Source organism: Myotis nattereri, assembly GCF_964212035.1.
Source record: "Myotis nattereri genome assembly, chromosome: 2".
Classification (NCBI taxonomy): Eukaryota; Metazoa; Chordata; class Mammalia; order Chiroptera; family Vespertilionidae; genus Myotis; species Myotis nattereri.
Genome location: NC_138076.1, coordinates 165,297,464 through 165,319,142, shown reverse-complemented (window position 1 = coordinate 165,319,142; position 21,679 = coordinate 165,297,464). Strand labels below are relative to the sequence as shown.

At 50.8% G+C, this 21,679-nt stretch overlaps 2 protein-coding genes across 2 annotated transcripts in view; both read right to left on the bottom strand.

The window, feature by feature from the left end:
• TFCP2 (transcription factor CP2) overlaps positions 1-3,055 on the bottom strand; it is a 48,577-nt gene extending 45,522 nt beyond the window's left edge. Inside the window, exon 1 of the mRNA XM_081082619.1 lies at positions 2,259-3,055. Within this exon, the coding sequence (XP_080938745.1) occupies positions 2,259-2,380 (122 nt within the window). The 5' untranslated portion in view covers positions 2,381-3,055. The remainder of the gene's footprint in view (positions 1-2,258) is intronic.
• Positions 3,056-10,553: 7,498 nt separating this feature from the next.
• The window catches only part of POU6F1 (POU class 6 homeobox 1), a 29,586-nt gene continuing 18,460 nt past the window's right edge, over positions 10,554-21,679 (bottom strand). The window contains exons 5-11 of the mRNA XM_081083111.1: positions 20,767-20,895; positions 19,981-20,252; positions 19,193-19,321; positions 18,377-18,580; positions 16,201-16,342; positions 15,282-15,450; positions 10,554-14,087 (exon numbers count right to left, since the gene is read on the bottom strand). Of these exons, the coding sequence (XP_080939237.1) occupies positions 13,742-14,087; positions 15,282-15,450; positions 16,201-16,342; positions 18,377-18,580; positions 19,193-19,321; positions 19,981-20,252; positions 20,767-20,895 (1,391 nt within the window). The 3' untranslated portion in view covers positions 10,554-13,741. The remainder of the gene's footprint in view (positions 14,088-15,281; positions 15,451-16,200; positions 16,343-18,376; positions 18,581-19,192; positions 19,322-19,980; positions 20,253-20,766; positions 20,896-21,679) is intronic.

Sequence of the window (21,679 nt, the reverse complement as noted above, 5' to 3'; positions counted from 1 at the left end):
TGGGACCTTGGAAACTATTTTTAGTAAGTATTCCAGATGATTCTCATGAATACTCAAATTTGAGAATTACTATCTAAATAACACAAATTAATGTAAATTATATTTAATGTATGCAAGAACCAAGAGAATAGTGACAAGAGCAAAATGCATGAAAAAAAGCAAAGAAAAAAAATAAAAATTTAGTACATTATAAAAACATAAAATGATGTTTGAAAACTCCTGTAAATTTGATGTTGAAAACAAATTCTAAATGTGTAAATATGCAAGCCATTCTTACTAATACCTGTGAAGACCACTCACATTGATGAGTGATACAAAGCACTCATCAATGTAAGGTCATGTAGCAGAGAGAGTCCACAGTGGATTTGCAAATGTTTGTTAACAATGTTAACTATTTTTATAACAAATACAGTTATGTTTAATTATCTCCATCCTCAACTCAACCTAGACAAGAACCAAACTTTGGTTGTGGTAATCTTTAAATGAACAATAGCATAAATTGTCAAATATTATGTCAGATACCGACATGCAAGCTCAGGTTCCAGACATTTACTTTCAGACCAAGTTAATCACTATTTTTATGGTCAGACTTATGTAAACAAGGTCAGACAAAATTAGAGTTAAATTGGCTCAGTGGATAGAGCATCAGCCTGCGTACTGAAGCATCTCAGGTTTGGTTCCGGTCAAGGGCACATGCCCGGGATGCGGGTTCGAGCCCCAGTAGGGGGCATGCAGGAGGCAGCCAATCAATGATACTTTCTCATCATTGATGTTTCTCTCTCTCTCTCTTCCTCTTCCTTCCTCTCTGAAATCAATACAAATATATTTTTAAAAATTTCTCAAGACTAAGAGCATTGAATGATCGAACTCAAATTTCCTTGAAAATCACAAATATATGTATATACAGATAGCCTTTATTGTTCTAACTGTAAGCAAAGATTCCTGAAGATGAAGTATTTACTACATTTTAACTCATAATTTTACTTCAGTGAGGAAAGTCCATTTTGGTTTCATAAGGATAAAGAAAGGAAGTTTACATTATGCAACTCTCAAAGGATCTCACTATCAGAATGCAAAATTTGTCAACTTTTCCCATAAAAAGCTTATTTTCTCAATAACCTCCTAAACCCAATTAAGGTGTTAAGTTCTAAAGTCTCTTTTGAGGAGGGTGGGTAGGAGGGCTGGGTAGAAAAGGTGAAGGGATTAAGCAAAAAAGCACACAACAACAAAAAATACCCTTATAGACAGACAACAGTATGGTGATGACCAGAGGGAAAGGGAGGTGAGGGGGAGGTAGGAGAGAGTAAATGGGGGATAAATGGTGATAGAAGGATACTTGGGGTGGTAAACATAGAATATACAGATGATGTATTACAGTATTGTACACCTGAAATCTATATAATTTTATTAACCAAGGTCACCCCAATGAATTCAATAAAAATAAAGTCTCTTTTGACTTACTTATTTAGATTAAGCCTTATAATGCATTTGGAAACCCAATTACATTCTCTCTAACCCTAAGATGAACATGTTTCAACATTTCCAGACATGGTTCTTGCACATCTGAAACTTGAAACAAACTATCCTGGGAGAATGAAGTAAGTAAATGCATGCAAATAAATTACGTGGGAAAGTAATGTTGCTTCCAAAGGGTACTTTATTATCAACATTTGGTTTGATACATGAAGCTCTAAAAGCATCTAAAAGTCCTCTTTGATACTTTTTCATTTCACAACTATGTTTCAAAAGTTCCTAGAAGTAAGCAAAGCATTAAAAGCAGGCTAAAATACAGATGTGTGGACTTCTTCACCAAGGTCTCACATTTCCTTCCAACAGTCAACCAATATTCATCATTAAGACCCAGCTTCCAACGCCCCAACTCCCTCGACATTCCCCACATGCTCAGGACAGCCTCTTCCTCATACAAGTCCAGTCCAATCTACACACTCACCCACCACCACCACCCCCCCCCACCACCAGCACCCTCCCAAGCCTCCCACACTGGCACAACATCCTCTCAACATTTCTCTGGTTGCTATTCTTCCTCCTCCTACTGATCCTGCAGACTTGACACCGACCACAATCTCTAGCTCCATTGTCCACAATACTCAAACTCAAAGCAGCAAAAAAAAAAAAAAGGCCCTTTTCCCTAACTGCAGACAACTCCTTTAACTCTTCCCCACCTTACCCCCCCGTCCCCACCCTCTATCCTGCCTTTGTTATTCAGAGGGTGCAGGGTCTGGGAAAATCTCACTCACCTCATGCTATAGGCACCGGCACCCAGCTCCTGGCCGATCCCGGACAGACTAGCATCAAAGTCCTGCACCAGCCCGGATTCAATCACTTCATCGGCCAGAGGCAGCTTCAGAGCCCAAGCCATCCTGGCTGCTTCCTGGCCCCAGGAGACACTGTTTCTTGCACAAAGGTGAGCAGTGTGATTCTATCCAATGGGGGCAGGACTGGAGGACACCGCAAACCACGATTTCCCACGCAGTCCCCACCAGCTGCCCTTTAGCCCGACCCGCACTTATCTCCCCTACCCTCGGCTCCTTGTTCTGCCCCGACTTTCAAAATCCCTCGCAATAGGCTCTGCGGGGCCGCGAGAGGGCCCTTCCGCTGATTTATTCCGACTGCCCAGGGGCAGCCCTGAGCGCCCACACTCCTCCTCTCCGGGCTCTCCCTTTCTGCGCGTGGTGGTCACTCGCTGCTTCCTAAACAGCAGCGACCCACGGCCTCCCGAGCGCTCCCAGGTCGCCGTCGCACCTTTCCCCCCCGCCCCCCTACGGCTAGGAACCCCCCCTCCCTCCCGGGACCCGTGCTCCCTTGTCCCTCCAGGCCTCGCTTCCGGTCAGCCTCAAGATCACTTCCGGTCAACCCCGCAGCTTTTAGGACCAAATCCAGGTTTCCGCCCAGCCGACTCCCCGGCCTCGGCAGGAACCCCAGGGCTGCGAAACATGGAAAGGGAAAGTCCGGCACGGGTTTGCACCCCAGCCTCGCCAGGCGGCCCCACCGCCCACCGCCCCAGCGCCAGCCAATCATCATGGCGCCCTCTTCCTTTGCCGAGCCAGGGGGACATGACGTCACCTTAGCGCTCACCAATGAAAAAGAGACTTCGCTGGCCTCGGCAGTGATGATAGGCCAGCTACCCACGGCTTCCCGCCCCGAAGTGGGCGGGGCTAATCGGAGGGCGTGCGTCAGGTGTCTCGGTTTAAACGTGCCTCCCTTTGGTTACCTTCGTTCCGGAACCGCTAGGCACCAAACCCGACCCCGCTGCGCAGGGCGTGAGTGGGGCCATCGTCCTAGTCCTACCGGCTCCACCCGCCGCCTGGAGGACCGGGCCGTTTCCCAGACTCTACTGACGTGCGCTCCTTAGCCCCTGGAATGCTCTCCCCTTAAATCCGGCTCTCTGGAGGTCCAGACTCTGCTGAAATCCCACTTCCCTGGACGGGCGTCCTCTCTTCGACCTTCCCCCAGCCCTTGCTTGTTTCACTGTCCCCAGGTTTAATAAATGTTCTCTAAAATTCACCAGGACTCGTGCTGTAAAATTTTTCCTGCACAAAGGTAAGACCCCCCCCCCCCCCCCAACACACAACACACACACTGCCGACTGGCCCTAGGCTGACCGGTTCAGGGCTAGGTCCCCTTTCCAGTAACTAGGTAACTGTGCCATATCTAGACATGGAGCCCTGTCCTCTGGGAAATATTTAGAAAAAGACAGGCATGAACTTCTCGGGAATGTTTGAGCCTGTGTTTAAAGTCTGAACCAGAATTAAGACTTCACACAGGTTTTCTTTACCTTCATTCTAAATTGATTCTAAAATAAACTGAGGTGGTGAAATGAAAGGGGACTCCTAAACCTTTGCCCATCCCAATCGGAATGCAGCCATCAGCCTTGAGATGTATGTCCTTGAGCCCACTTCCCCACGAGGGGAGAAGAGCCATGGAATTCTGTGACTGGGAGGAGGGGACTTTTCCCTTCCTCGCCCTTCCCCACTGTCACTAAGAGTGAAATCCGAGTGCCATGGCTGGAAACAAGGAATCCAGGGGCTACCCTGGCAGCTCTGCCTCCAACAGAAGGTCACCAGTGTCCCCCTGGAAATCCAGCAACACCTATCAATAAACCAAATTTTTGTCCCCATAAATTCATCCCGCCACAAAAATCATGGCTCCTGTTAGACGGAATACATATGACTAAGTAACCAGAGCACCTGTGGCACAGAGCTCCACAATCCTTATTCTAGGCCATGGGGTGAAGTTAAGGCTCATTGTGAAGGGTTCTTTTCCCTAGGTGAGGTCCTGAAACTAGCTAGACTATTCAGATGGAACAAAGCAGGGTTTACCCTGGTGTGTGGGAGTCTGTGGAAATCCTATAAAAAAAGGTAAGGGCAGACAACAATCTCCAGGTGCCACCCTGTATGGCAGCGGTTCTCAACCTGTGGGTCGCGACCCCTTTGGCGGTCGAACGACACTTTCACAGGGGTCGCCTAAGACCATCCTGCATATCAGATATTTACATTACGATTCATAACAGTAGCAACATTACAGTTATGAAGTAGCAATGAAAATAATTTTATGGTTGGGTCACAATATGAGGAACTGTATTTAAAGGGCCAGAAGGTTGAGGTAAGGGTATGGGGTAAGGGTAAGCACACAGGCTTTAGAAATAGCCTATTTGGGTTCAAGATTCTGCTGCTCACAAGCAAAGCAACCTTGAGTAGTTTCTCATTTCTTCTGTGCCTCAATTTCTTATCTGTAAAATGGGTATAATATTACTTTGTAAAATCCAGTGAGAATTAACGGAAATAATGCACGTTAAAAGCTTAGAAGAGTGCCTAGTGCATAGTCAGTGCTAAGTGGAGGGTAGCTATTATTATGATTGACAAAAAGGGGACCTGTCCTGCCTACCTCGTAAGACAGGTCAATTTTCTCAGAGGTTTGAGACTCAAGTTCCCTGGATCAGCACCCCAGGCTTCCCTTCTTACTCATTAACTGAAGTCAGTCACTGTTGCTGAGTTCCTGGGCATTTTCTTCCAGGTATAAGAAGAAACCATTAGCCAGGCAGGCTTTTTTGAGGGACTGACCATCTAGCGTTAACTCTTTTTTTTTTTAATGTTTTTTATTTCAGAGAGGAAAGGAGAGGGGGAGAGAGATAGAAACATCAATGATGAGAAAGACTTATCGATTGGCTGCCTCCTGCACGCCCCCTATTGGGGATCGAGCCCAGAACCCTGGCATGTGCCCTGACCAGGAATCGAACTGTGACCTCCAGGTTCAGAGGTCGACACTCAACCAATGAGCCACGCCAGCCGGGCTAGCTTTAACTCTTTACATCTTCTTACATCCCACACAGACAGCCTGTGAGGCCCAGTCTGTCTTCCTTGAAAGACCCTGCAGTTGAGAGAAAAGGAAATCAAAACTTTTCACACCCACGTTCACGCCCATGAAGTTTCAAGCAACCTCAGGTTCCCTTCAATTCTCATCTCCAGTCCAGAAATCAGTCCACATCTTCTCTAGTTCTTAAAAGGTCAGTTCCTCCTTCACAGCCATCCACAGCACATTGGACATCTGTGATATTGTGATTTATAAGAAATATATATGGCCGAAACCGGTTTGGCTCAGTGGATAGAGCGTCGACCTGCGGACTGAAAGGTCCCAGGTTCGATTCCGGTCAGGGGCATGTACCTGGGTTGCGGGCACATCCCCAGTGGGAGATGTGCAGGAGGCAGCTGATCGATGTTTCTCTCTCATCGATGTTTCTAACTCTCTATCTCTCTCCCTTCTTCTCTGTAAAAAATCAATAAAATATATTTAAAAAAAAAAAGAAATATATATGTTAAAAAGAAAACTGCAGGCCCAAAATGGCATTATTAGTGCTAAAAGCCCATGATGCCAAACCTAGATTTAATACCTGATCTAATTGCAGTTTTAACCTCTCCCAGAAATGTAATCTTAATTAACCTTAATGAGGCTGGAATTTTCTGATCAAGCACCGAATAAATATGAGTAATTAACCAGTAAGTAGAAAGAAGTAGCAAGACAATCTACATAATAAAAACCCTTCCACTTGCCTACCCCTAAAGAAAAGATGTTCTGGCCCTGGCCGGTTTGCCTCAGTGGATAGAACATAGGCTGGCTGAAGGGTCCCCAGTTCTATTCTAGTCAAGGGCACATGCTTGGGTTCCGGGCTTGATCTCCAGTAGGGGGCATGCAGGAGGCAGCCAATCAATGATTCTCTCATCATCGATGTTTCTATCTCTCTCTCCCTCTCCCTTCCTCTCTGAAATCAGTTAACTATATATAGATGTTCTGGCCCCCAAATAATCATCTTCTCTTTTCCTAATAAATCCATCTTCTATAAAATCCCTCTATTTTGTATAACCCCTGAGAATGCCCTTTTAGGTGCTAGATGGGATGTTGCTCAATTGTGAATCACTGAATAAAGCCAATTAAATCTTCAAATTTACTTGGTTGAAAGTTTTGTTTTTGTTAATCCTCACCTGAGAATATGATTTTTAGAGAGAGTGGAAGGGAGGGTGAGTAGGGGGAGAAGAGAGTGAGAGCGAGAGAGAGATTGAGATTGGGGCCTGGAATGGAACCTGCAACCCAGGTATGTGCCCTTGATCAAGGATCAAATCTGAGACCCTTTGTTGAGAGGGCCCGCACTCTAATGACTGAGCCACACCAGCCAGGGTGTGGTAGGCAGTTAGACAGATATGAGCAGAGCAAGAATGATGGGCCAGGTTGCAGGAGGTCACTAGAACAGAGAGCTCCAGGTGTCTGAAATGGGAAAACAAGGACCGCACCCTCAGGGTGACCTTTTCTGCCCGAGCATAGGTGGCCATGCAGTTTAGACCCGCTGACCTTTCATCTCACTGGTCATGCAGTCTGTATCCTCCCCTGACCTTTCCTGCCTGGCATGTTGCTGGTCATATGGGTTAGACCAGGGGTGGGCAAACTTTTTGACTCGAGGGCCACAATGGGTTCTTAAACTGGACCGTAGGCCGGAACAAAAGCATGGATGGAGTGTTTGTGTGAACTAATATAAATTCAAAGTAAACATCATTACATAAAAGGGTACGGTCTTTTTTTTTTTTTTTTTTAGTTTTATTCATTTCAAACGGCCGGATTCAGCCCGCGGGCCGTAGTTTGCCCACGGCTGGGTTAGACCCCCAGCCCTTCGAGGAGAATAGCTCTTAAGCCTCCAAGACAATAAGGTTCTGACTGACCCACATCAAATACATCTAGGCCTCAGTCGTGTTTCAGCTCCAGGCCCAGAAAAAAAGCAGAAAAAAACAGACAAGTGACACCATGGCTTGACATTAGGACCAGCTACATTGGCTAATGACTTCCTGCCCTGGCATTGACCAATCAGTAGAGACCATGACCCTGAAAGGACACACCTAGAAAGCTGATGAATATTCTCTTGGGATCCTTCCCTGAAACCTCCAGTTAAATAACCTCAAGACTGAGGACCCAGCCTGGCCAGTGTGGCTCAGTGGTTGAGCATTGACCTCCAAGCAGGAGGTCAGGGTTCTATTCCCAGTCAGAGCACATACCCTGGTTGCAGGCTCGATCCCCAGTAGGGGGCGTGCAGAAGGCAGCCTATCAATGATTCTCTCTTGTCATTGATGTCTCTGTCTCTCTCTCCCTCTCCCTTTCTCTCAGAAATGAATAAAAATACTAAAAAAATAAAATAAAATGAAAAGACTGAGGACCCAGTGCAGCTCTCTGTAGAGCATACCCCTGCCTTTCCATCCCCCTTCCCTTGGGGACATTTTCCTTGTCTCTGAAGCTCCAAGCTCTGGCCACCTCCCCCACAACCTTTTTTTTTTTTCCCCTCTGTAACTTGTTTCTTGAACTGATTTCTTCTACCTCTGCGACATAAACTTGCTCTTTCGGTTTGAGGCTTGGCTCTGAATTCTTTCTTAGCCAGAACTCAAGTGCTGAGATTGCTGAATGGAGGTTCAGTCTGACTCCACTGGTCTAACACCTCGTGCCATTACTGCTGCCAACGTACATATTTGGTCAATTGAATGACCAAAATACATGTCTCATCCATGCTTTGTCTCTGTCCACAGTTCCTGGTTCACAGTTCCCCAAGTCCTCGGAATTTCTGAGCCTGCGAGCATTGGGAGCATCCTTTGTTATACCATTTGGCCTCCGTTCTTGAACACCTTCAGAGCCATAAAAGTGAAATGGGTCTTGCTTTCATAACAAGCCCCTTTCCACCGCAACTACCACAAGTAGGCTTATGTTAATGATGTGACTTTTGGAAAGAATCCAAGGCTGGGGGCTGGTTGCAAGGAGAACCACCTGTGAATAGAGGGTTGGAACTTTTAGTCTCACCCCTGGATGTCAGGGGAGGGGACTGGTATCTGAAGTGGAGGGTGGTCTTGTGGAACTGAGACATTTATCTGTGGAATCTAATGCTATCTCCCAGTAGATAGTGTCAGAATTGAATTGAATTCTTGGACACCCTGCTGGTGTCTGAGACTTGCATGTTGGCGTGGGAAGCTACACACACACACACACACACACACACACACACACACACACACTTTGGAACTGGGGCCAGAAACCCAAAGGACACCCTAGACAGACCTGGGAATAGAAACTACAGCTTCTCCACAAACCCGCTGCTTTAAAACCTTCCGGGGCCGACTGCCAGGAACTACACTTGACAGGTCTGAGCCAGAGGTATCAGCTTTCACTGATTTCTTCCGATGGCAGCTGCCTCTCTCCAGTCAGGGTCCGTTGCTACTCAGATTCCATTCACTCCCACATATCACAGTCTGAACCCTGTATAGCTAAGCAGAATTCTTTCTCCCTGCTTTCTCCCAGGAGCCTGAAGTCAGGGTCTCCGCTCTTATCATTTCCTTGAAGGAGAGAAAAGGAGATACATTCAGTCATCTGTCTGAAATTTGCCAAGCACCTACTGTGTGCCCCTGGCCTGGGCACTGAGGAGTCACAGACTAGTGTGAAGTCACTGACTAGTCTGGGGTCTTACGTACCAGGAGGGACAGCTAGTATTAGGGTTGTGAGATCTGTGCAGAGGTAAGTGCTGGCTTCTATTTAATTTTTTGCCCCATTATTTCACAGTTCCTCTGATCCTTAAGTCTTTTTTTTAATACTTTATTGTTTTTTTACAGAGAGGAAGAGAGAGGGATAGAGAGTTAGCAACATCGATGAGAGAGAAACATTGATCAGTTGCTTCCTGCACACCTCCTACTGGGGATGTGTCCGCAACCAAGGTACATGTCTGGAATCGAACCTGGGACCTTTCAGTCCACAGGCCGACACTCTGTTCACTGAGCCAAGCCAGCTAGGGCTGATCCTTAAGCCTTACATCAGAATCTTAGACATCTCTTGTCCCTTGGGTAGAGGTGGGGTGATGGAGCATGATCTAGAATCCAGCATAGTGCCTGGCTCAAAAATTCTGGTTGGGTCAGAATCAAAGGTGATGCCTTGCTTTCACCAAATTTAGATTATGTAGCCCAGACCTCATCAATACCAGGTGGGTAGAGGGGGAAGTGGGAAGGCTGCAGGGGGCATGGCATAAACCCTACTCCTAGGAGTTAGACAAGCCAAGAGAGAAACCTTCACTATAGCTGTGCTCTCCCAGCTCTAAGCTCAAGTATCAGGCCCAGCCTAACATTTGCAGGCCTGAGGAAGAGCACAAATAAAGGTCCACATACCATATATCTAAATTTTATAAAGGGCAAACCAACCTAATTGTGAATGATCTAGCAGCTCATATTGATAAACAGACCTTCAAAATGACCTACAAGGTCTGGCCAGCACGGCTCAATGGTTGAGCATTGACCTATGAACCAGTTCCTGGTTCGATTCCAGGTCAGGGCACATGCCCGAGTTGTGGGCTCGATCCCTAGTGTGGGGTGTGCAGAAGGCAGCCAATCAATAATTCTCTCTCTTCATTGATGTTTCTCTCTCTCTCCCCCCCCCTTCAGCTCTGAAATCAATAAAAAAAATATTTTTAAAAGATGACCCGAAAGACTGGGTTTGAATTTAAACTTCGAAGAGTCCTTGAAGTTTTGTGCTAGAATATTCTCCAGCCCTGGCCCCCAGCCTATGGCCTGCTTTCTCTTCCTCCTTGCAGCCCCGTCTCACACTGCGTATACGTTTAGACACTCTGACCTGTATATTCAAGTTCCGTCCACCCAGATCTCTGACAAGCAGCTGTCCCTTGGTCACTTCTTGAGTATGCACACCAACAGGTCTGTTGTCAGAACCCAGAGAAAAGGGGCTGGAAAGCGGGCTTGGCAAGGTATTCTGGGATCCTAGGGACCAGGAGGACGGTCTAGAAAGACAAAGGGCACATCCCCTTGACCCTGCACCCCATGGGCAGGGTCGTGGCTGGAGGGCCAGGGCCTTCTGAAGTGGGAGTCCAGAGCACTGACCTTCACCCTCTTGCAATGGCATTTTCCAGGCCATACGCTCTGACCACAGGGCAGCTCACTGATGCTTCCCGGGCCTCTGACAGGAGCGCCCTCATATCCCCGCCCGGAGAGGTGAAGGAGAAACAAGCAGACCCGTACAAAAGAAAAATACTGTTTATTCCACACAACTACAGCAAGTGTTTCTCCCTCCCCAGCCCCCACTCCAGCCCTCAGCAGGCGGTGCCCCATGACGGGGGACAGTCAGAACCTCCGCGTCAGAGCCTGGCCTGGGAGACAGGAGGGTAATCCAGGCGTAGGAAGATGACTGGATTGCCAAGGACACAAAAAACCAGGGACTCCCTTTCCAAATTCAAGTGAGTTCCTCCATCTATTTGGCCAAATTCTTTCCCTGGACCACGCCGGGATAAAATACCATGCATAGCACAGGGCCAAAGGCCTCAGCTAGTTCACCAGGCCATAGAAAGTTTTGGTCTTTCTTTCATTCAAAACAAAAACAAACGAAACCACAAGCAGACGGTAAAACATGTTCTGCCCTTTCTCCTGCCTTTGAGCTCTGGCTTTGAGTCCAGAAAGGTGCTTTCAAGACAAATTTATATCAACTCCTTTAGAGTCTGATGCTACCAAAAACAAAACAGGAAACCCACCTCAGGGCCACAGCTGCTTCCCAGGGTGGGGGATGGAGGCGGGGGTGGGGTGGGGATGGAGGCGGGAGGTGGGGGTAGGGGTTGGGGTGGGGGTGGTGGCGGCCTACAGTGGGGAAGCAGGAGAGATTGCAGGCCTTAAGCTCTGCTTTGGGCATATTTCAGGGACACCCACGCCCTCCTGCCTGGGGAATTCCGCCTGCAAATATTCCGACCCTGGTATTGTTCCTCAGAAAGACCCACCCATTCTTCTTGTAGAGGAGAAAACAGTTCAGCTCTACCTCAGCCTCTGGAAGACGGATTTAGACGAGGGAGGAGCTGAGAAAGCAAGGCCCAGCCTAATGTAGACCAGCAGCAGTTCATGATCCTTTTCCTGCCCTAACACCAGACAAATGCTGTCCTGCAGAGCCACTGCCCTGGGCACAGCCTGGATTTTATGCGACTCCCAGGGTTCCCACCATGACCCACCTGGAAGAAAGCATATCTGAACGCAAGTGTTTGAGGGTGAAAACCTGTCTCTCTCTCTCATTCAGAGTTCCAACCGGTGGGCCACAGACATTTTTTAAATATGCAATACTTGACTATTTGGTCAGGGGCACTGACCTCCTTTCCCTTAGATTGTCAAATTTAAAAATGACAACAGGCAACACAGAACAATAGCCATCGGTGTGACCGAATCAAAAGTATACCTACTTTTTTGCCAGATTGGCAAAAAATGTATTTTTGGGTGTGCTGCAGAATGACAGTGATCCATTTATGTGTGCCATGAGATGAAAAGGGTTGAAAACTGCCGCTCCAATTTATTGACGTGTAAGTCACTGAATCCTTAAACTCCATCCAGTACTTTAACTAGTACTGAAAACGTGTTTACAATCCTCCTCCCTTCTTCTCACCGAGACAGGTTGATAACCTTGACCTTGAGTGTGGAGCCTCCCCTTGGAGACATTTTTTTCTTGGGAAACTGGGGCGGGCAGGATGCCCACCAGCTTCCTCACTCTGGCAGGCCTGTTGGTCCCAATGCAGCGGGGCGGGAGTGTGTGTGTACGTGTGGCAATTTGACACACAACTGTCTTCCCCCTGGCAGGGCTACCAAGAGGGTGGCCCCGCTGGCACTGCAGGGCCTGGGAGGGACCCGTTGCAGGCAGGAAAGGAAACAGCATGCGGGTGAAGGCCAGGCTAGGAGGTGGCTGCCAGTGACCAGCAGAGCTGGAGATGTGTTCTTGCGGGCAGTCACTTTCTCAGGGGTACCATGCGAGGTGCAGGGGAAGGCAGCTGCTAGAGAGGGGGTGGCTGACCCCCGTGGCTTGTGGCCCTTTAGGGATGCTCTATACAGCAAGGCTGGGCTCATCTACGCAAACCTCTTGGTGCTCTCTTGACTTCCTGGGGTCACAGGCTGAGTTCCAGGGGTTGTCCAGTCACAGTGAGGCTGGGAAACCCAGGAGCTCGGATGAGGTGCCAACCCCCAATGTGCCATAGTTACCCTCTCTAGAGGCAAAACCCCTCCTGTTCCAGGGATATTCTTGGTTCAGCAGAGTACTGGGGAGATTTCCTACACAAACGCAGGGTCTAAGAGGCGGGACAAAATAAGGTTTCTCATCCAGTACCCAAGGCTTAAAGCTACAGAGAAAATTAGAGTTAAGTCACCTTCCACAAGAGACTTCTCTGGGCTGGGTGCTGGCCTCTCCCCCAGGCATTGTGGTCTGGCTTATTGTTTCGTTTGCCCCTTCTGAGGAGACCTGTCTTGGGTTGGGAAAGAATGTGAGGACAAGAGGGTCAGTATTTCTTTCCTCATTTTCCTCCAAAGTGCCTGCTTACTCGGGAAGGGGATTTTCCAGGCTGCACGTTCTCTGAACTGTTTGTTTTTTTTAAGGGGGTGGGGGGGTGGGGGAGATGGTCCTGGGCAGAGATTGGATTACAATCTGGAAGAATGGCCTTATTTACTAAGTTCCCGACCTGCCACAGGCCTAGGTCAGCTCCACAACAGCTAGAGCTCACTGATGGTTCCTTCCAACATGGATTACAAAAGAAAAGGTTCTGCTTTAGTGCAATTTTCCTCCAGAGAACCAGGGAGGGTGGGAGAGCAGGTGACCGATTCTGGCCCCAGGGCTGTGGAATCTCCTGACTTTGAGGTCAAGGCAGACACTGAGTCTGACCTGAGCAGCACACCACACTTTTCAGAGTTGTGCCTCTTGAGTCCTTTCAGGGCATAGTGTGCCCGCAGGCAAAGGGGCGAGGCTGTGGTTCTACTGGACGAGCTGCCATGCCTGCCACACTACACAGAGGAGCGAAGAAGAGAGGGTGGAAAGAGGAGCCGTCGAAAACAAGAGCTCATGGCCAGTCTTTAGGGGCTGCTGCAGCCCTGCCCCGGCGACGGGGATTTTCTGGTTCCCAACCAGATCTCACCCTTCAAAAACCGCGAGCAAAGTGCTTCTCTCAGTGACACCACAAATCCCCTCCCTCGGCCTGACCAGCCCGGGGCCTGGCGCTCTAGTGGGCCCCTCTGCCCTCCCCACCATGTGCAATATGTGGGGGACAGGAGGGAGGCGGCTGACGAGCATGCACACGGTGGAGTCTCGAGACCCAGGACAAGCACAGCCACAGGTACCAGAATGACGGTGCTGTCACAGCCAGGTGCCAAGGGGCAAGTGCAAAGTGCTGGAACGCACGGCGGGGGGCCGAGCCCTAAGGGATCTGAAAGACGTTCAGCTTGCTGGTGTTCTTGAGGGTCTGGCGCCGGTTGCAGAACCAGACCCGCACGACCTCCCGGTCGTAATTGAGCTCCTTAGCAATCTCGGTGATCTCCTGGCCAGTGGGCAGGGGGTTCTTCTCGAAGTAGGCGTTGAGAGCCACGATGGCCTGGGGGGTGAAGGAGGTGCGGCGCTTGCGTTTCTTGGAGGGCTCCCCGCCCACAAACTCCATCAGGTTCTGCTGGCCTTCCTGGTTCCGGAGCTCGGCTTCATTCAGCCACTTCTCCAGCACCGGCTTCAGCTTCTGGGCGCTCTTCGGGGTGATGTCCAGCTTCTCGAACCTGTAGGTGACCCAAGCCCAAGAAGGGACAGTGAGAGTGTCTTACTCCCCACACCTGGGTGTGGGCACTCTGCTCCTCACCACCCCCACCAAGACCCCGACGGCTTGGCGAAACCCAGACTTCTCGGACTGTCCTGTGTCCCAGGCCATGAGAGAGGGACCATCCCATGGCCTCAGTTCAGTAGTGCAGTGATAACAGTGTAACTGCTGCCTGGACAACCACTCCAGAACTTTCACCACCAGATAAGTGAGGTCCTTTGAGGTGCTATCTTGAGAGGTCTCCCGACAGGGCAGGGGACATCATGAGCACTGCCCTCCTCTAGTTACCCTCTCCTAGCAGCACCACTAAGTCAGAGCCCGATGTGACTGCAGACTTCCCAACACAGCAGCGAGTCTAACGTCGCTCTAGTCTGCATATGGAATTGGAAGGCAGATGGAACCTTGTGGCCATACTGAGCCTCATTCTTGTTGGAAACCCGCTACTACTCCTCCTATGATACTGGCACCGGAACCGGCTTAGACGCTGCACGCAGAAGCCAGCCACACCACTTTAGGGTCATGCCTTATGAAACGGGGAGAGGAGAGCATGACAGGGGATGACGGTGGGACAGAGTTGAGAGCTAAGCCAGAACTGAAGTTCCCACCTTTGTGACTAATTTCATAACCTGTACTCCTTTCCCTCTAGGATTCCTAATGGATTAGGGTCTTGGGTTCCCAGAAAAAGACTATCTGCTTGCCCTAATTGGTTTGGCTCAGTGGATAGAGTGTTGGCCTGCAGAATGAAGGGTCCCAGGTTTGATTCCAGTCAAAGGCACGTGCCTGGGTAGCAGGCTCGATCCCAAGTAGAGGGCGTGCAGGAGGCAGCTGATCAATGATTCTCTCTCATCATTGATGTTTCTGTCTCTCCCTCCCTCCCTCTCCCTTCCTCTCTGAAATATATATATATATATATATATATATATATATATATATATATATATATGAAGACTATGTGCTCAGGATTGGAGGATAAACATCAGAGGACCTGGTCAGTCTTTGGCTACTACGGGTATTCATATCTTATCCTTAAAGCAGCCTTCCTTATTTGGAAGAAGGCAGGAGCAAGGGAGAATAAAGGGGGCACCAGGTCCTGTGAATTCCTGGCGGCAGCAGGCCCCTGAGCAGGCCCTGACCTGGCCCAGGGAGCCTTACTCACCGGCAGATGGCAGACTGGCTGTAGGCCGGGCCTTCCGTCGCAGTCAGAGCCTGGCCCACCTGGGTCTGTGTGAGGCCCAGAGACAGCCGCCGGATCTTGAAGTTCTTGGCAAACTCCCGGATCTCTTCTAAGTTGATCCCGTCCTCATCCAGACCTGGGTTATGTGGCTCTAGGCCAGAGAAGAGAGCAGGGGTGAGTGCAGAGGACACATAATCATCACTGCTGATCTAGCCCATTGCCTGGCCTGGTGCAGAGGGATGAGGACATTTGGCAAAAGGCCCACACACCCTTAAGACCCTCATTTACTTTGTCCCCAAGACAAATAATGGAGGAAAGGGCCCTGGACCAACCTGTCTGGAGGTCGGGTTTGTCAGCTCTAACTGTCGACCCTCCCCATCCCCCCTACTCCTGGCCCCCAAGCACACCTGTTGGCCACCCACATTCCTCAAATACTGGGTAAGAATCACTGGAGAGACAGCCAGTGGGGAAACAGCCTCCACTATCATCATGCCTAGAATCCAGCTTAACAGGAATAAGAGCCAGTCTCTGGCATCAGGCACCTGTCCTTCCCCTTTGGACTCCAGGAAGTTTATCAAGAAGGGCAGCATTCAGCCCTAGCTGGTTTGGCTCAGGGGATAGAGCATCGGCCTGCAAACTGAAGGGTCCCGGGTTCCATTCCAGTCAAGGGCACATGCCCAGGTTGTAGGTTCAATCCCCAGTAGGGGGTGTGCAGGAGGCAGCCAATCAATGGTTCTCTCTCATCATCGATGTTTTTCTCTCTCTCTCCTTCTCCCTTCCTCTCTGAAATCAATAAAAAATATATTAAAATAAAATAAAAAAAGAACAGCATTCAAAGATGTCAGGGGGTCCAAATAAATGCCTCTCCCATTCTCCACAGCCTCCTTCAGGAGCCACTTACTGGACACCAACTGGCTGACAGTGGGCGTCTCTGAGCAGGTAATTGGGATGGGAGCAGAGGCCGATGGTTTGGCCGCTGGGCCTGGGCTGGCGATGACCACTGTAGGCGGGGGCACGGCTGGCGTAGGCTGGATGGGCTGTACCTATGAGAAGAGAGCCAACAATCCGCTATTGCCTACCTGCCCAGCTCAGGGGGTCGGAGTCCCTGCATGGACCAGAGACAGGGGCAAAAATGGTATGACGTCCACACACCTCCCTGGGCCCCATCAAAAAGCAAGACTAGAAACCACTTATTACCACCCCCCAGGATAACGCCCTCCGAAGTAAGCACAGCAACACGTTCCACCCAGCGGGGGCCGCATGGCCGCCTGTGACACAGGCAGGTCAGAGGCTCAGAAAGGGCATTACACTTGGTCAAAGCCCCGCAAGTGTCCACCCTGAGAACTGCTCTCAAATGTCTGCCCTCAGAGGAGAAACCTAACCTGCTTTTAGAGCCCCCCAGGCCCAAACATCCACTAAAAGGGAACCGGCAAGCGACATCCGGGACCTCCCTATTAAAAGAATAAGGTATAATTCTTAACTACTGACATGGAAAAAGCTCAGAGTCATGGTGCTAAGTGGAAAAAAAAAAAAGCTCCTGAAAAGTTCAAATTTCTCTAGGATGGGTCCCGTTCCCTGGATTCTACCTCTTGGTAGCTCTCAAGTCCACTGCCTCTTTCTTCTCTGAACCTTAGCCTTAGGGCAGGGTCCTGGTCTCTTGCTAGAACTGTTTCAGCTGCCTCCTAACAGGGGACAAGGACTCAAGTCTCACCACGGTCCAGTTCTTGGCTCCTCTGGCGACAGAGGAAATTTTTTTAATGTACATTTAGTTCGCCATTTCCTCGCTAAAAACCCCTCCATGACCTCTCACTAGCTAATAATAGTGATAACATCATTTTTCAAGTGCTTCCTGTGTTAATTGCCTATGTGTAATCTGTCCTTCAATACTCATAACCTTCTACAGTGGATCCTCTTATAATCGCCATTTTACAGATGAGACTAAGAGGTTATTCACAAAGCTGAGAAGCAGCACCCCACCTTGGAGGGTCATGGGCCCCAACACCTCGGAACCTGTTAGAAAGAGGAATTCTTGGGCCCCATCCAGACCCACTGAACATGAAAGCCTGGAGCGGGGCCTGGGGACAAGCCCCCCAGGTGGTTCTGACACTCACTCAGGTTTGCGAACCCTGCACACTGTACTTCCTGCAGTTTCCTAAAGAGAAAATGCTCTCTCGTTCAAGTCATCCCGTTAGATGAGCTCAGTGTCCCTTCTCTACGAAGCCTTGTTGAACTCCCCAGTCTGTTGGGAGCTCCCTTCTTTGGGTCCCCTTATCATGCCCCTATCACAGTCTTCGTCAGGCTGCCTTGTACTTGTCCGCAGTGCCATGCTCCCTAAGGCTAGGAAGAGCAGCTTATTCATCTCTCTCTCTCTTCCGCACCTGGAATATAGCAGGCACTCAAAAACTGCTCCTAGAAGGAACAAACAAGTGAATAATCAAAGTTACAGAGTGGCCAAACCGGTTTGGCTCAGTGGATAGAGCGTCGGCCTGCGGACTAAAAGGTCCCAGGTTCGATTCCGGTCAAGGGCATGTACCTGGGTTGCGGGCACATCCCCAGTAGGAGGTGTGCAGGAGGCAGCTGATCAATGTTTCTTTCTCATCGATGTTTCTAACTCTCTATCCCTCTCCCTTCCTCTCTGTAAAAAATCAATAAAATATATTTTTTTTAAAAAAGTTACAGAGTGGAGGGGGAGAGGGGTGGAAGGGAAAGAGGGAGGGAATGCAGAACTAGCCTCCCAGAGCATTTCTAGCAGTTTTTTCACCCTGGAGCTGATCAAGGCCGTTTACTTTGACCACTCCTCCCAGGCCTTCTCAGAATGGCACTAGCTTCTGAGGGTACATGGACAAGTTTTTGGTGTGTGTGGGTAGGGGGTCAGCATGGCGGGGTGGGGGCGGGGTTCCCTAGGCAGAGCATAGTGACTCATGTGAGCCTTCTACCCTGGACCTCCCCAAACTTTGGGGATGTACCTGCTTTCTCAGGGGCTTCAGAAAATAATCTTATCCTGCCCATGGTCTGAAGAGAGGCAGCCCATGCCAGATAGCACTGCCTGCCCCCATTCCCAACCCCAGCCCTTGTACCTCACTCTTAGCAGGGGACTCAGGCGTGCTTGGCTTCCGGACAGCCACAGGTGGAGGCAGGGGGTTGCTGGCCAGGGTTGCAATCACCTGGCCCTGGGCGTTTAACAGCAGCTGGGGAGTCACAGCCTGGACCTGCAGGCTTTGGGCTGGTGCTGGTGCTGCCACGCTAGCTGAGTTCACTACCCACGGGAGTGTTCCAATAACCTGGGAGGAAACAAGGCAGGGGCTCTAAGTGTGAGGCCAGTGTCCAGCTCCACCTCCAACCCAAACCCCACACTGGTAGGGGAGGCATTTAGATGAATCACTTAACCCCTATCGACCTCCGTTTCTTCCTCAATAAAGTGAAGGATTCACAGTCTGGGGGCTGCTTCCTTTGTTTTACCTCCAGAGCTGTGATGGAGCAGGAACGGGTCTGCGTGTGGAGTCAGATGGACCTGCTCTGCCACAGTTTAGCTGTGGCTTAATTTCTCTGAACCTCAGCTTTCGTCCCTGTAAAATGGGAATAAAAATCTCTCCCTAATAGATCTGTACTCAAAACAAAGTGAGATGGTGTATGAGAAAGCACCTCGCACAGGCCACGAAGTAGCTACTCCATGAATGAAGTGGGTGTTCGCCTCCACTAGAGTGGGTGCCTCCAGGGCAAGGCAGTGGCTATGCCCCCGCCTGCTCTCAGGATCAGCAGGGAGCGGCCACGCAGGAGACAGGAACAGCAGTCCGACACCCTGTTTGAGTTTCGATGACCCTCAGCCCGAGTCCTAGTGCCCCCGCCAGCTTGTCCACAGCCCCCATCCCTCAGCCCTGGCTGTGACCACTTGCCTGTCCCTGAGCATTGGTGAGGATCTGACTGCTGAGCCCTGGCATGCTGGGAATGGCGCTGGGAATGACCGGAGTTGTCGTGAGGGAGCCCAGGATCTGGGCCTGTCCCCCGAGGGAAGCAGCACTGATCTGTGGGTGGAGGAAGAGCCTTGCTCAGAGACCAAGGGGACAGAAAAAGCCCAAGGCAGAGGGAAGAGGGCTCACAGGCACTGGGGTGGGGAGGCCGGGATGGGGGGCAGCTAGGAATGTGGGCTTCAGGCCCATGTCTACCGGCCGAATAGTATCCAGCACTAGGAGTGGCGGGGGGTCAACCAGGAAGGGTGGGGTCAAAGCCACGGAAGAGTCACTGGCTAATCTTTCAGGCCAGGCCTGGGAGGGTAGAAGTGCCAGAATGGAGTGGCTGATGTGATTCTAGTCACATCTATCAGCTCCACTGCCAAGCCAGGACAGACACTGGCAAGGGGCCGTGAGCCTCTAGCTCCACCTCAGTGACAGCTCACAGTTTGCAATCCCCAGACATCAGCCCACCCTCCAAGGCTGGTCCAGTGGTTCAGGTTCTGGAGAATTTGCCCAGCCCTCTTGGCAGAGGTTGTCTGCTCTTGTCTGGGATGGACAGGCTGGCGGCTGCAAGGAGAAGGCTTCCGAGGGAGCCCGTCTCCGCTGATGTGTTGGAAAAGAGCCGTATTCAGGGGCCTGGTCCTCCCCTCTTTCCTCCCCGCATCGGTTCCACCCGGGCCCAAGACTCGATCCAGCCCTGATCAGCCCCGGTGAGGGCAGCAGCAGCTTACGATTCCTGGGCTAAATGCGAAGCTGGCAGGCTGTAGGGTGATCTGTGGGGGGGTGTCCACTGGCTTGGGGGTGGGGGCGGTAGCGGTGGCAGCAGTGGGCTGCGGTAGAATGGCGGGCGTGTTCTGCAGCAGCGGCGGTGGCGGTGGCGGTGGCGGGGTCTGGAACAGCGTCTGGGCCTGTGCTGGTGGCCGGGGCTGGACGGGCGAGGAGGCCTGTACCGGTGGGGCAGCTTGTACGGGTGCCGGCAGAGCGGTGTTCAGCACGGCCGCTGCTATGGAGCAAGGCAGAGACAGAGGTGCTCAAATGCCTAGCCGTAGCCCAGAGCAGCTCCAATCCCAAGGGATCTGGCACAAGAACAGAGGGGGCTGGGGCAGCGGGGAAGGGGGGCAGGCAGCTGTGATTCCCTTGATCCTTGCTGGGGGCAGCACACGCCACATCTCTCATCCCCCCTCCCTTGGGCCTGGAGAAGTGCAGGTTCAAAACCAGAAGTTGCATCTTCTTGCAGTCCTTCTCAGGAGGCTGGTCATGGGGTGACTTCTGGCGTGGGGGGAGAGGGGCAGTCTCAGACAGTTGGCTGAAGTAAGAGAGGCCGGATGGTGTCCTGGCCTAGAGTCCCGAGGTGCTGCAGCTCTGTGGCTGGGTGCCCGGGACACCGGATCCAGACTCCAGGGCTGTCGCCCTGGGTGGGCTGCGGGTTCTGAGTCCAACATGGCAAGCGCTCGTGCAGGAATGGTAGTGGTGGGTGTTGGGGGGCCTGGTGCAGTCCTGGGGAGAGTTGCCGTTACCTTGGAGACTGGCTAAAGGTGGCTTGAAAACTCCCCCCGTAGGAGAAGCAGCGGTCAGTCCTGGGAGGGCGGCCACGGTTGCTGTAGGAATTGTCCACACGGCCAGCCCCTGCTGACCGGCCACTTGACCTGCAATACTGATGGGGATAAGAAGAGGTTGAGTAACTGCCCCTGCTGGAACCATAACTCCTGTCAGAACTGTGGCTAAGTTTTCCTGAGTCAAGACCTGCAAAAGCAAACAAGATTTCAAAAAGAAAAGAAAAAGAAAAAATCAACATCGACAGTGCAAACACTGGGTCTCTCTGACTCAGCTGAGCACAAACAAAGCATTCTGAGGGCAGTGGGGGAAAGGCCGCATGAGGACGGGGAAGAGACAAGCCCTAGCTGGAGGCTCAGCCTTGAGTGGGGTGCCCGTCTTCAGAGCAGCAGCCCAAATCGAGGTCAGGACCTGGCCTTGCTCACAGGACAGCAGAGGGTGCGCGGGCTTCTTCCACTGGACTGCTGTCCCCCAGCCCTCCCTGGGCCCTCGCCCACAGGACCAACACTTTGTGGCCAGAAAGCAGGGGCAAGGGCTAATGGAACCAAGTGGTCAAGGGCTCACAGAAGCTTTTGAGAAGCTCTGATGGAGGCTACCCTTGACGGATGCCTCAAAAATCTGTGCCTACAGCGAAAGGTCACAGGGAGGTCAGAATGCCTGGAGGACCCTGGAGGCAGGCCGCTGTGCTGGGGCTGCCCCCCTGGCTCTAAATGAGGACTGTGAACAATGCATTAACTCTCCAGGCAGCCACTGGAGGGACGGACAGGGTATTCACTCATTTAGTCATTGAACAGAATGGCCTGTGGTATGAACGCGTTAACGTAACCTCTACCATCCTTGCTGGACCCAAGGAGACTACCCGGCAAAGGCAGATCT